At 38.4% G+C, this 14,119-nt stretch overlaps 1 protein-coding gene across 1 annotated transcript in view; it reads left to right on the top strand.

Moving 5' to 3' along the window:
* Positions 1-8,933: 8,933 nt before the first annotated feature.
* Positions 8,934-14,119, top strand: part of LOC139642750 (neurexin-3a-like) — a gene marked incomplete at its 5' end in the record, with an annotated part of 61,813 nt that continues 56,627 nt past the window's right edge. Inside the window, 3 exons of the mRNA XM_071517742.1 lie at positions 8,934-9,227; positions 10,203-10,350; positions 13,568-13,951. Of these exons, the coding sequence (XP_071373843.1) occupies positions 8,934-9,227; positions 10,203-10,350; positions 13,568-13,951 (826 nt within the window). The remainder of the gene's footprint in view (positions 9,228-10,202; positions 10,351-13,567; positions 13,952-14,119) is intronic.

The raw sequence follows: 14,119 nt of genomic DNA on the forward strand, positions 1-14,119 counted from the left end.
TGAACTATTCCTTTAAAAAAAAAAGGTGGGTGAACTGTAACCTCTTACTGATCATCATAAGGCAAACAACCTCCATAGCAACAGAGATCTGAAAAGCATCAAATTATATAATTATATAAACATGTATATATATTATATAAACTATGTATTCTTATATAAACATATAGGTTATATCATACAGCGTAGTTTGAATGAATGGAACCTACAGCCACACAGCATCTTTTTCAGATACCTCTCTTTTTCATATTTAAGCATCATTATGTGTGAAGTGCAATACAATAACAACAACAATATTGACTGAAGGGTTCAAGATCATCGGAATGTACATGAATTGCTTTAAATTCAGGTTTAGAAAATTAGAAGTGGGTTGGATTTGACGATTAAGGAACTGAATACAGTCTAATGTAGTAAGTGTATTTATTTACTGTGACCACTTTGATCTCTGTTTGACCTCAACACACATACTGTTATATATATACTGTATATATATATATAATCCCCCTATTGATGAATGGCTAAGACTTCGGAGTTTGTGATGATATCCTAGCCACTGGCAGAAATGTATGACTGTATTAGAAAAGAAGAAAGGAAGGAATATGAGGGGAGGACGGGGGAGGGAATGGAGGGATCGATAGAGGTAAAGGTGTGGAAGGCAGGAGATAAAAATCCAAGGTCTGCTTGAAGAGATGAATCAGCCTGACTCTGAGATCGATGCTACGGTGGATTCAGTAATGCTACACTTATCTGTGAGATGCAATGTCCAAATTAATGGATAGAAATATGAAAGGGGTGCAAGGAATACACTGTTTGAATTAATAGCCCATATGACATTTCCACATAAGTGTTACAGAATACATGTTTTTTTTCTATACAATTTCAATTTCTCCTTACCACCCATTCCTAGAACATCCAATCAGGTATCTAGCATATGACGATAGTCTGATGTTTACACTAACATTTAGATTAGAGGGAAATAATTTGCTGATTTTCCTACAGTTGGATTGGTGAACTTGTAGATGTTTTGATGTTAATGTTTTGCTTCTATAACTACTGCAGTTTCATAAAATATATGAAAGAATCAGCAAATACAACTATAAATAGTTAATTTATCATTTTTTATACCAGCTGTGTTAAGTACATTAAACACAATATTAGCAAACAAAAAACAAAAAAATGCCATTTTGTCAAAGTAAAAAATACTTTTTTTTTCAACTTAGATAACATAAATATGGCCAAAAAAAAAAAATTAACCTGCTGCTTTTTAACACAAATAGCTGGTCATTTGGAAAGGCTTTTCTGATATAATGTACATTGTCATTTATATTTTATAGAGTACTTTACATGACAAAATAATGAAAATTAAAAGCTATTTACAAAATAGTATGTAGCACATTGGTGAAAATTTTTGATTTTAGTAAATAATGATGAATTTCCCCACAGGGATTAATAAAGTGATATCTTATCTTATTTTGTAAATAATACATATAAAAACAGTTTTTTACAAATGCCCTGTAAATTACCAACTATTGATAACACAGAAAGTGTCAGCATTTGTGTCCATTTTCAACATATAAAATGTCATTCAGAAGGGATGAAAGGACATTTTCTTTCCTATTCACTTGTATGTTCTCATCTGCTGTAAATATGTAATCAGAACAAATTGTGTGGCATCTCATGCAGTAAAAACAGCATTTTACCCAATTTTTTTCCCCACTCTGTTCAGAAACAGTTTGTGTCATTTTATAATAGTCTGCACTTTAGGATAAAAGAAGCATTTTGCTGCCGATTAAGTGAAAAAAAAAAAAAAAATCTCTGCCTTTTTGTGGGCAGGCAGCCGGTTTTCTGTCCATACTGTACCAGGAACAGCGATAACACTAGCTGGGCTGTTGAAGACTGTCAGCCATGGTGAGGAAATTAAGGATGTCATGTCTGAGTGCTTATACCAACAGCTTGGTGACAGAGAGCGGCATTAAGCTTGGCTCTTACACAAACTCTATTAATGCCCGCTTTTAGTGTCTCTGCAGGGTGTGTGTGTGTGTGTATGTACAGTACAGTAAATGTGTGCAAAATGTACGTATATGAGTGTGTACAAGTCTGTTTAGAGGGAAGAGTACAGTATACGGTGCGTGTATGTGTCTTTGTATGTGTGTGTAACACTTGTGCTGTTGTACGGCAGCCTATAGAGGACATCTTTTTTTTTTTCTCTCTTTTGTTACGTTGAGCTAACAACTTTATCCCGTTGAGCTAACAACTTTATCCCGTTGAGCTAACAACTTTATCCCGTTATCACGACAAACCAACTTGTTTTCTTGTCATACCGACTTAATTATCTCTTTATCTTGACAAAAGTTGTTCTTCTTGTCATAATCACTTTTTATTCTTGATGAGATAATTAAGTCGTAAAGAAGAGAAAACAACTTTTGTTATGTCATGATAATACGAATAAAAAGTGATTATGAGGAGAGAGCGACTTGTTTTGTCAAGATAAAGAGATAAGTCGTTATGACGAGAAAACAACTTTTATGTCATGATAATAAGAATTAAAAAGTGATTATGAAAAAAGAATGAGTTTTGTCAAGATGATGAGATAATTAAGTCGTTAAGACGAGAAAACAACTTTTCTTATGTCATGATAATAAGAATAAAAAGTGATTATGACAAAAGAATGAGTTTTGTTTTGTCAAGATGATGAGATAATTAAGTCGTTTAGACAAGAAAACAACTGTTCTTATGTCATGATAATACGAATAAAAAGTGATTATGATGAGAGAACGACTTTTGTTTTGTCAAGATAAAGACATAAGTCGTTATGACGAGAAAGCAACTTTTCTTATGTCATGATAATAAGAATAAAAAGTGATTATGACGAAAGAATGACTTTTGTTTTGTCAAGATGAGATAAGTCGTTAAGACAAAAAACAACTTTTCTTATGTCATGATAATAAGAATAAAAAGTGATTATGACAAGAAGAACGACTTTTGTCAAGATAAAGAGATAAGTCGTTATGACAAGAAAACAACTTCTATGTCACGATAAGAATAAAAAGTGATTATGACAAAAGAATGACTTTTGTTTTGTCAAGATGATGAGATAATTAAATCGTTAAGACAAAAAAACAACTTTTCTTATGCCATGATAAGAATAAAAAGTGATTATGAGGTGAGAACGACTTGTTTTGTCAAGATAACAAGATAATTAAGTCGTTAAGACGAGAAAACAACTTTTGTTATGTCATGATAATAAGAATAAAAAGTGATTGTGAAAAAAGAATGACTTTTGTCAAGACATGATGTCCAATGTTCTGTTGTCCTTTTACTGGATAAAATCAAAGAAGTAGGATTACTTCCACCCAGAGAAAGCCAAGTTTGTCACCAATTGTCATCAAAGTAGTGGGAATACTTCCTCCCAGAGAAAGTCAACTTTTCTACCATTTGGAAGGGATATCATGTTTTTGGAAGATTCAACTTCATCTGATATTTAGATGGCATATGATAACAACAGTACTTTTTTTTATAGTAACTGTAATATTATCACCAAAATTGAAATAATAATTTGTTACACTCCTTGTCACTGCTAGCTATGCTACTAGCTAGTTAGCTTTTTTTGACTCTTCTTAAAAGGTCTACTCTCCCACTTTCATAAATTACAGTTACATTTTTTATTCAAACAAATGGATTACTCTTCATGTGATCACAGGGAAACTATATGTGTACACCAAAGATGTGCAGATTTGCTTTCAAAATCATCAGTTCAAATTTCAGAAAATGAAGAAGATGAAGAATTATCATCCTAATGTGCAGAAAAGTGAAAGGATGTTTATAATAGGGCTCGACTGATATGGGCCTTTGAAGGCCAATACTGGTACCGATATTTTTGGACCGAAGCTGTGGATAGTTGATATTTTGTGTCGATATTCAGTATCTATAAATTTGACCATATTCAAATCAAGTATGGCTATTCAGTGTTTCTTTTGATTCCTGGTTAGTGTTAGGTTAGTTCTGCCAAAATATAGCCTATGGATGCTAACTGCAGACGTTTCTATGGTTACAGTTCTGCTACAGTGTAGCTATGGATCCTAGCTACAGATGTTGCAGCACTGCAACACTTTAGCTTGTAATAGGATCATTGTAAATCAATATTTTGTGTCAAATGATTAATGTGTTTGGTAAGTAGCCATGTAATAAACAGGGTAATGTACAGCGAGCCTCCGCTTTGCATCAGAGTCTTGCTTCATTTTGCAATAATGACTGGCTCACTGTAGGCTACATAAATCTTATGTTATTAAAATGATTCCGCTTATACTGTATTTTAGCAATAGCTAGACAGAATGTGTTTGGAGAGGGATGACTCTGAGTGCAGTTATTACCATGGAAAATATGAAACCCCTTTGAGATTTCCTATTTCTGCTGTGGAAATAGATGTTTTGCTAGTGAATCCCTGGGCCCTGTTTTTAGTATCAAGTTGCATGCTTCTTGAAGGGATAATAAGGTTTAGGTTTAGACTAGTTCACTACAGAAAAAACTTAATCGATTGAATATATTGATTGAAATTTCATCCAATGATTGGATAAAGAGAAACAGGTAGTTTAGTATGCTACCATCTGCTATTGAAATACTGCATGTTATCAGTACAAATTACATGACAACCCTTGCAGTAAAAATAGCTTGCTTTGGTGACAGTTATTTGTCTTGTCTGTCAGTCTTGTTGTTATATAATGTTGTTTTTGAAGTGGAAATCCATGAGATCCTCCTACTGTGGTGCTTTTGACTTTGTCTCCATTTTTGGTGCGTTCATTGCTGTAATGCTTTTGGAATTTCTGTCGATGGAGTTTGAGTTTCTGTAAGAGTCTGTTCATCCATGGTGGCTATCGCTGCTCATGCTTGTAACAGCACATTATGTAATAACACCGCATTATGTAATAACTTGACAAAATGTAATACATTTTCACTTCATTATGTAATAACACCCGCATTTTGTAATAATCTGTCGCATTTTGTAATACACAGCCTGAACGCAATATATAATAAATTTCCCCGCATTTTGTAATAAATTATTACATATTGCGGTGGTTATTACAAAATGTGGGAGTTGCACTTTTTTAGGATGAAAATGTAATAATACAGTGCATTATGTAATAACCATCTATGGTTCTTTCTATCGTGGCTTCTAAAACTGAACTGTTTGTATATTAGAAATCCACTGCAGATCAGTGTGTTGTTAGGCTTTATGCTGTGATTGTTTTTCACTTAATTACTTCAATTCTATGAACCCTCAAGTACAGTTTCTATTAAGCTAAGGAATACAGTTACACTTAATGTAGTTTTGACCAATGAAAGATACTAATCTACTGAACTAATAGTATCTTTTTAAAATGAATTTTGAGTCAGTATGATTCATGCCAGAATGCATAAAATAAACGTTGTTATAATGCTATAACGATTTTTATGAACGAAGACATCCATTTTATTATTACATTTTCATAAAAAAAAAGTGCAACTCCCGCATTTTGTAATAACCACCGCAATATGTAATAATTTATTACAAAATGTGGGGAAATTTATTACATATTGCGTTCAGGCTGTGTATTACAAAATGCGGCAGATTATTACAAAATGCGGGTGTTATTACATAATGAAATGAAAATGTATTACATTTTGTTGAGTTATTACATAATGCGGTGTTATTACATAATGCGTTGTTACAATGCTAAATACTATACTATTATATACTATTTTTGTGGCTTCATTCAAATGGCTTCATTCAAATGAATGAGAAGTAAAAATCCGAATGCTACAAACTCGTCCAGCTGCATCTGATCTTGGTGATTAGTTTATATTCTGGTTTTCATGGTGGTCAAGTGCAGAATAACCCCCATGTTAAAACTAAGTGGAATACTGCTTTAATACTCGTGGTCCCAGTCCCCCACTGGGACCACATGAAACTGAAACCTGAACTTGCTTTCCCCTCTTGTCGTCGGTGCGTCTGAAGAGACTGCCACCTCTTGTCGGGGCGTTTATTCTGGAGGAGAGCGAGGCGAAGCCAGCTCCAGGGGCCCCGAGGTGTTTACGATCAGTCAGAGCGGGGGGGGGGGGGGGGGGGAACGGGAGCTTCTGCCCTGCGAGCTGTTGCCGCGTGGTGTGGGAGGACGGGATGGATGGAGGGAGGGAAAAGGATGGCTGTGGCAAGAACGAGAGGGAGAGGAAAAGAGAGAACGAAATGTGAGAGAGGGGGAGAAGAGGAAAAAGACAATCTCCCATCCAGTCCCCGGGCACCTTAAGGGATGAGTTGATTTACTGTCAAATCTGCTGGCGGATTATCGATAATCTCAGCCAGGCCCCTCAATCTACCCACACTCAGACAAAACCCTAGGCGAGGAAAAAGAGGGGGATACATTATTATAAAAGAGAGCAAAATAGAAGAGTGAGAGTGTGTGTTTGTTTGTGTGTGTGTGTGTGTTCATATGTATTTGTGTTGCCCCAAATATAACCAGAGAGAGGGTGTTTCTCTGCCCGGAGAATCGGAGAAAAAAAAAAAAAAAAAAAAAAAGCCTTCAATTTTCCACTCGAGCAGATTTCAATTTACACACACATCCCCCTCCGCGACTCCATCCTCCCATTGTTATTGACAGCATTTAGGGCTGCTGTGATAAAAGATTGGCCACTTAGTGTTTTTTTTTTTTTTTACTCTTTTGTTTTGCACCGTCGGGGGGGGGGGACACTCGCTCATACGGGAAACTGCGCTTGTCCACACTCAACCGGTTTTATGGACGACGGAATGTAAACTGGATCCGGGGCCTGGAAGCGGTACGGGAAAAGATTTAAGGGGGTTTGTCTTTGGGGCTGAAAATAAAGATGGGAGGCTTTTTTTCTGCGTTTTCTTCCATTTTCCCTATCCCACAATGCATTGCGCGCCCCCACCATTTGGCCCGCATCGCTCTCTGTAATGACGTCGAAGTCGAAGCACGTCTTTGTGAATCTTTATGAAATGGTTTATGGGTGGGAGAAGGGTGGAGGGAGCAGTTAAGACAGAGAAATGTGTGTGTGTGTGTGTGTGTGTGTGTGTGTGTGTGTCTACAGACAATGGCAGACAGATCTACTGCCAAGGCCTCCAAAATTAGCAAAAGGTAGCCAGACGAAAGAGCTGTCTGTGTGTGTGTGTGTGTGTGTGTGTGTGTGTACTCCTTTTGTCAAGCCATTAGCCTGGCTATCAGGCAGAGCAGACCTAGATGCATATGTCAGCTCACTGAGAGTCAATTACCTCTGCCTCAGTCTACTATTGTGTAGCTCCAGCCTGGCCTATTGGTATTCAATACAAGCATATCAATACAGACTAGGCACTGATTCACATGAACTTTACCAGACAGTGAGCTTTACCAGACAGGGTGCTAAAAAATATCCCGGGCCCCTAATGAGTTGTGGGATATCTCTGAGAGGGCGGTGAAGTGTTTTGTTTCAGTGGCTTGGTTTCCCTGAGGAATTTTTTTTTTTTTTTTTTACTGATAAGCGAAATGCTAAAAAGGCTATTTTAACGTGAAAAATCCCCATTAAAGGAATCAGATATTTCAGTCATCATAGACAGGTTTGTAAATATTTGCGAGCTCGAGCCAAAGTTCACACACAGAAGCGTATTGCATTCATCCTGGAACAAAAAAAAAAGGCAGATTTCTCATTATTAGGAGATGTTTTCTCTGTTTTTTATGAGAAAAAGGATCACAAGGCTTATGTTGGTTTCCAATTCAGAAGTCCCTATTTGCATTTTATTTTAAATTTAAAGGAAACCTAAATCCATTTGTAATCCTGTAAAACATTTTAGAAAAGATATCACAATAATGAGAAAAGGTCTTATATTTACGAGAAAAGATGTTATTATCACAAGAACATTTTTTTTAAATGAATACATGACACTTCCATATAAATTGGTGGTCTTATTAAAAGACAAACTGAATGGGAGAATGACTGTGTGGTCTTATGTCTTGTTTGAGTGTCTACCTCCCATTGAGCTTATTTCACTGTAATGCATTTATTTACCTGGAAACACACCCATATACCAGTAAAATCACCCTAGGTACTGCCACTGTATCCACAAAGTCAGCCACCCATTCACTGTCAATGAATGAATCTTATCCTTGACTGAACCATCCAACCTCATAGAGATAATAGGTGATTTTTTTTCCAGAGCGGATTTACCTGCAAATATTGTTTGTAAATTAATCTCTCTTTCAAATTGGAAAAAGGACCAAAATATTCCACTTAAGTACAAGTACCGTTACTTTACTAAGTAAAAGTAAAAAGTAGCTCATTTAAACTGGACTCAGGGTTACTGAGTTGCTTAAAAAAAAGTAATTGTTACATATGATCTTTGCAATGCAAAAAGACGAGAGGTCAGAATTCAATATGTTCTAATGTTGCACTTTTCAGACTATGTTGCGATTTCTAAAAATAAGATTCTGAAAATCACGTCATCATTTGCGATGAAAAACCTGAAAATGCCTATCCTCATTATTCAATAACAGTACTATAGTGATGTTATTTGGCTAGTAGCCATCCAACTAGTTAGCAAGGCCAGCAAACTCGCAATCAGGCAAACACAAACCTGTAGCTGGATGGTTGGTTTTATGGCTAATGATACTGATAAAGCTACTATCATGGATAAATATGTTACAGTTTGAAACATTTCTTTTTTTTTTTTTTTTTAAGTTTTTGATCTGAAACAATTTACAATAGATCAGTTTCTGATGTAATGCTTATGGAGACAAAATGTGTTCTATGTGATTTAATATGTAGTCAAAACATACTCAAGCAAAACTAAAATTACTGACTTCAAATAATATTCAAAAAACCTACAGTAACAAGAATAAATGTATGCGTCCTCGGCAATGCCTTTACCATCAAATCAAAAATGTCATTCTCACGCTATCTTTCCCCACTCACAGGTTGTGTACAAGAATAATGACATCCGTCTAGAGTTGTCCCGCCTGGCTCGCATCGTGGACCCCAAGATGAAGATCCAGGGTGAGGTGTCCTACAAGTGCGAGAATGTGGCCACCCTGGACCCCATCTCCTTCGAGACCCCCGAGGCCTACATCAGCCTCCCCAAATGGAACACCAAGCGGATGGGATCCATCTCCTTCGACTTCCGCACCACCGAGCCCAACGGCCTCATCCTCTTCACCCACGGCAAGCCCCAGGAGCGTAAGGAGGCCGCCCGGAGCCAGAAGAACACCAAGGTCAGTTGATAATCCTCAGCCACACTTGCCAATTTCAACTTCCACTTTTGAAATCGCATCCTAAAGCTTGCATGAAGAACTTCTCTAGAAGACTTACAAGGGTACTTTTGACAGGGTTAGTTTAGTTTTAAATACTGAACTTGGCAAGTACGGTTTCTGTACTATACACCTTAGAAATGGAACAGACTATAAAGCACAAACAAGATTTTAAAGCGAGGATATCTCACATATTCTATCACATTTGCAATCACTTTTTATAATGTATGTCAGTTTATGTCCTTGTATGGTGCTGACTGTTTGACTGCTTGAATGTGTGACTGAATTGTATTGTGTCTTTATCATCTGTATCAATGTTTCTATTCTAAGGTCCTTCTTGAAAAGAGAAGAATATTTCGACATTTTGACCGGTCACAACACAATGCATAATATCTTTCTCATCATACTATAAAGCAAGGAATCTCTGTCTGTATACGTGTCCTTCGCATATCTCGAGAACCGTTCGTCCGATCTACTTCACACTTGGCGGGTGTATTGCTGGGGACCCAAGGACATGCAGTGTCAGATTGGACATGCGACACGTTCAATATTAATAAACTTTGAATACACAAGCGAACAGCGCTCTGGGCAGCAGCGGGGCTCAAAGCAAGCGACTGGAAGCGCAGTGTCGAGTGTGAAGTTGTTTGGATGAGCGGTTCTCGAGAAAACTGCAAGCAGCAATACCGGCCAAGCAATCGGCCCATTCCGAACAGGCATGTTTTGAACGGGCACTGCACTAGTTCATAAATAAAAGACAATGCCTGCAATTTTTAGAAGTCCTACAAGTTCAATACGCCGTTCTCATCAGTCCTTGCAATTTTACTGCAAATAAACACAGAAAACACTGCAACACAGCAGGTAGCGTTGCCAGTTTTTTTCCAGAAAAGGACCAGAATATGACGGTAATCTCCATGGACGTGTCCTCTTGCCCTCGGCCAGGTGGATTTCTTTGCGGTGGAGCTGCTGGACGGCAGCCTGTACCTGCTGCTGGACATGGGCTCAGGGACCATTAAGGTGAAGGCCACCCAGACCAAAGTCAACGATGGCTCCTGGTACCACGTGGACATCCAGAGAGATGGACGCACAGGTCAGTGTCACTACATCCGTGCTTACCTTGTCTTCTTAAGCCTAGGTCACAGTTAGGCAATTTTAATGCCAATTCTAAGCCTGATTGGAATCTGGGCAGTCTGGAATCTGGGAATCAGGCCCAACAGTGAGTGCAAATTATCCTTTAGTGTGAACAGCCTCCCGACTGGACGGCAAGCTGACCAGCCATTTAGTCTTGCCCTGGTCTTGCAAGACTTGAACAGTCTTGCCTGACCTAGGATTTACCTATCTAGATATCTTACCTATGTACCCTAACCCTAACCCTACCTCCTTGCCTACATACCTCTCTATCTACCTTCTTACCGAACTGTCTACCTACTAGTGATCCTAACCCGCACCCACCCGACCTGTTCTTAATATTATCTTCAGTCAACCCTAACCCGCCCCACCCGTGGATATAAACCTTCTTACCTACCTACATACCTTGTTACCTCCCTATTTACCTCCTAATTATCAACCAATATACTAACTACCTTCTTATCTACTGACCTACCTAGTTCTTTATTCCTCCATTCTGCCTCTTCTGTGTGTGTGTGTGTGTGTGTGTGTGTGTGTGTGTTGTTGCTGGGGGTGAGGTCTTGGACACCATTAAGAATGCAGACAGCCCAGTATCTATGCAGGAGACTGTCACCTTAGCCCAGCTTACAGCTATTGATTACCTGCCAACAACACACACAAACACACACACACACACACACACGTCTCCGACCACTTTGTTCAAGCTCTCCATCAGCCACTGGATGTAGCTGAAGCAGTGTTGAAGAGATAACACACTGTGGGGAAAAAAAAAAAAAGCAAAGCACAACATCCACTCACATACACACTGAGGACATAAATAACGATAAACCACTCATATGGCAGTGATGGCACTGTAAATGCTTTTCCTTGCTCTCTCTCTCTCTCTCTCTCTCTCTCTCTCTCTCCCTCTTTTTACCCAGCAGTATCCTCGCAATCTCACACATCTTATCCCCACTAATCTGGCTGTGCAGTATATAGTGAGAGAGCCTTTGGGTGGCATATACCCTCTTTGTACCTTTCTTACTAAGAATATCACAAGCTGGGTTTCCATCCAAGTTTTTTTTTTTTTTTTTTTGCGAATTATGATTGAATTAGAAAAGCTGAATGGAAACTGCAAAATTCAATCCATTTTCCTCAATATTGCAAACATTTAACTTTGTTGATAAAGAAATGTTGTGATAAAAAGCAGTGGAACCACATTTGTCCAATAAATAATGAAGTGATGATCAGTCTGAGGAATGCGCAAGTCTGATTGCACAACTGTTCAAAATTGGCTATAGACTTTCTGAAATGTTGTTTGTAAAATATTTGTCCACCACAAGCTCCAGAAATATCATACTTTTTGTTTCTAATGTGTGTAAGTCTCCATTGTGGTTGTTTGACCATTGGTTGGTACAGTAGAATATAATATAATCTATATTTTAGAAAAAACTATAATCTTTTGTTCATCCAGAGCCTGTTGAATTAGTAGTTCTTTATCAGCAACACCAACTAACAGCTACAATAATGTAAGCTGTATCCCAAGGCCTTCTCAATAACCAGATATTGTTTCTGTTGAGTGTACAGTATATCAGAGATTCTGAAATAGGATGTGAAGCATCATTTTCCACTGCTGTGATAAAAATACGGGTAATAATCTCTCAGAATCTGAGAGATATACAAGTACAGATATAAGTAAAACTTTGCAACTGCTATAATCTAATTTTGAGATTATAGAAGGAATGTATAGTAGTTTAATTTAATTATGTTTTCTTTCTGGTCAGTACGATGACACTGTCTATTGAAGGAATGGGTATTCTGTTCATATCTTTACCCACTGATATAACCCCATTTCAGTAATACACCACTCTGTGCGTATTCAAATCAAAAACTAAATCCGATGGTCAGAGGGACAAAACTTTCTCAGACCGGAGTGTCAGTCTGCCAATGGTATGTTTCTTCAGCTTCTGTCCTGAGACGACATCCACTAATCCTAATTAGAGATGCACCGATACCACTTTGTCACCGCTGATAGACATTCTGAGGGCCAAACTTTAAATACCAGGCAATCTGTTCTGACTCGGTACTTTTACTGAACATTATAGGCTTAGACGATTCACTGGACAAAAAGTCCAAATAACCATTTTTTTTTATCCAATAAAGAGATCTAGCGGCTTTGCTTTGATTTCTGATTTGTTACACGTGGCCCTTGGTCTCGGTATCAGTCGAAGGGAAGTTTTCAGATAACATATTCCCGAGAGTGGAAAGACAAATACTCTTACTTTGCTGAAATTTTACTCAAGTAGAAGTCAAATAACTGGTGTAAAAATCTCATTAAAGACTAAAAAAGGTAGCTAATTTAAAATGTACTCTGAGTAAAAGTTACTGAAAAAAAATTGTTACATAGGGTCTTTCCCGTGCAATGCAAAAAGGAGAGGACAAACGAGGTACTGTGGTTGTACTGGGCAGCTGTGAAAATGATGGTCTGGAATAGAACTGCAACGATTAATCGATTAGTTGTCAACTATTAAATTAATCACCAACTATTTTGATAATCGATTTATCGGTTTGAGTAATTTTTTAAGAAAAATAAGTCAAAATTCTCTGATTCCAGCTTCTTAAATGTGAATATTTTCTGGTTTCTTTCCTCCTCTATGACAGTAAACTGAATATCTTTGGGTTGTGGACAAAACAAGACATTTGAGGACGTCATCTTGGGCTTTGGGAAACACTGATCCACATTTTTCACCATTTTCTGACATTTTATAGACCAAACAACTAATCGATTAATCAAGAAAATAATCGATAGAGTAATCGACAATGAAAATAATCATCAGTTGCAGCCCTAGTCTGGAATCTCTCTATTCTCAGTTGTACCGGACAGCTCGCAGTATGAATGTGCGGAACTTTTTGAACGTGAAGCAGGGTGTTGCTGGAAAAGAACATGGAGGTCTGCTGACTTTCCCCTGGATAAATAGAAGTTTAAAAAAAGTATAATAATTAAAGTATTAAAGTACTTTAAAGCAAACGTAAAATTACTGACATCAAAAAAGTACTAATGACATCAACAAGAGTAAATTCGTTACTTCCACCACTTGCATATTCCATTTCAGTCTGACATCACCATCACCGTCATCATATCTCGTACCAGTATTGGTATCAATGCGGTCTGTTCTGTAATCCCTCCATCCTCGCCACAGGCACCATCTCGGTGAACAGCAGGCGGACTCCGTTCACAGCCAGTGGCGAGAGCGAGATCCTGGACCTGGAGGGCGACATGTACCTGGGGGGGCTCCCCGCCGACCGCACCAACCTCATCCTGCCCACCGAGCTGTGGACGGCCATGCTCAACTACGGCTACGTGGGCTGCGTCCGCGACCTCTTCATCGACGGCCGGAGCAAGGACATCCGCCAGATCGCCGAGGCGCAGAACGGCGCCGGCATCAAGCCCTCGTGCAACAGGCAGACGGGCAAGCAGTGCGAGAGCTACCCGTGCAAGAACCGAGGAGTCTGCAAGGAAGGCTGGAACCGCTTCATCTGCGACTGTACCGGCACCGGATACTGGTCACGCACCTGCGAGAGAGGTAAGTGTGTGGGTTTGTGTGTACGAGGTGCCAAGTGGGCCGTAATTCATTCTGGGCCTTTCACATGCATATATTTGTACTTTCACATATACTCTACAGTCATATACATGTATTTGCACTCGTATACTCTACATGTTTTCACTCTCACATTCACATATGATCGATTGA

This window comes from Centroberyx affinis, unplaced genomic scaffold (assembly GCF_046629955.1).
Source record: "Centroberyx affinis isolate AG114_WGS23_722 - 3 ecotype Tasmania unplaced genomic scaffold, CSIRO-AGI_Caff_v1 ptg000518l_1, whole genome shotgun sequence".
NCBI lineage: Eukaryota > Metazoa > Chordata > Actinopteri > Beryciformes > Berycidae > Centroberyx > Centroberyx affinis.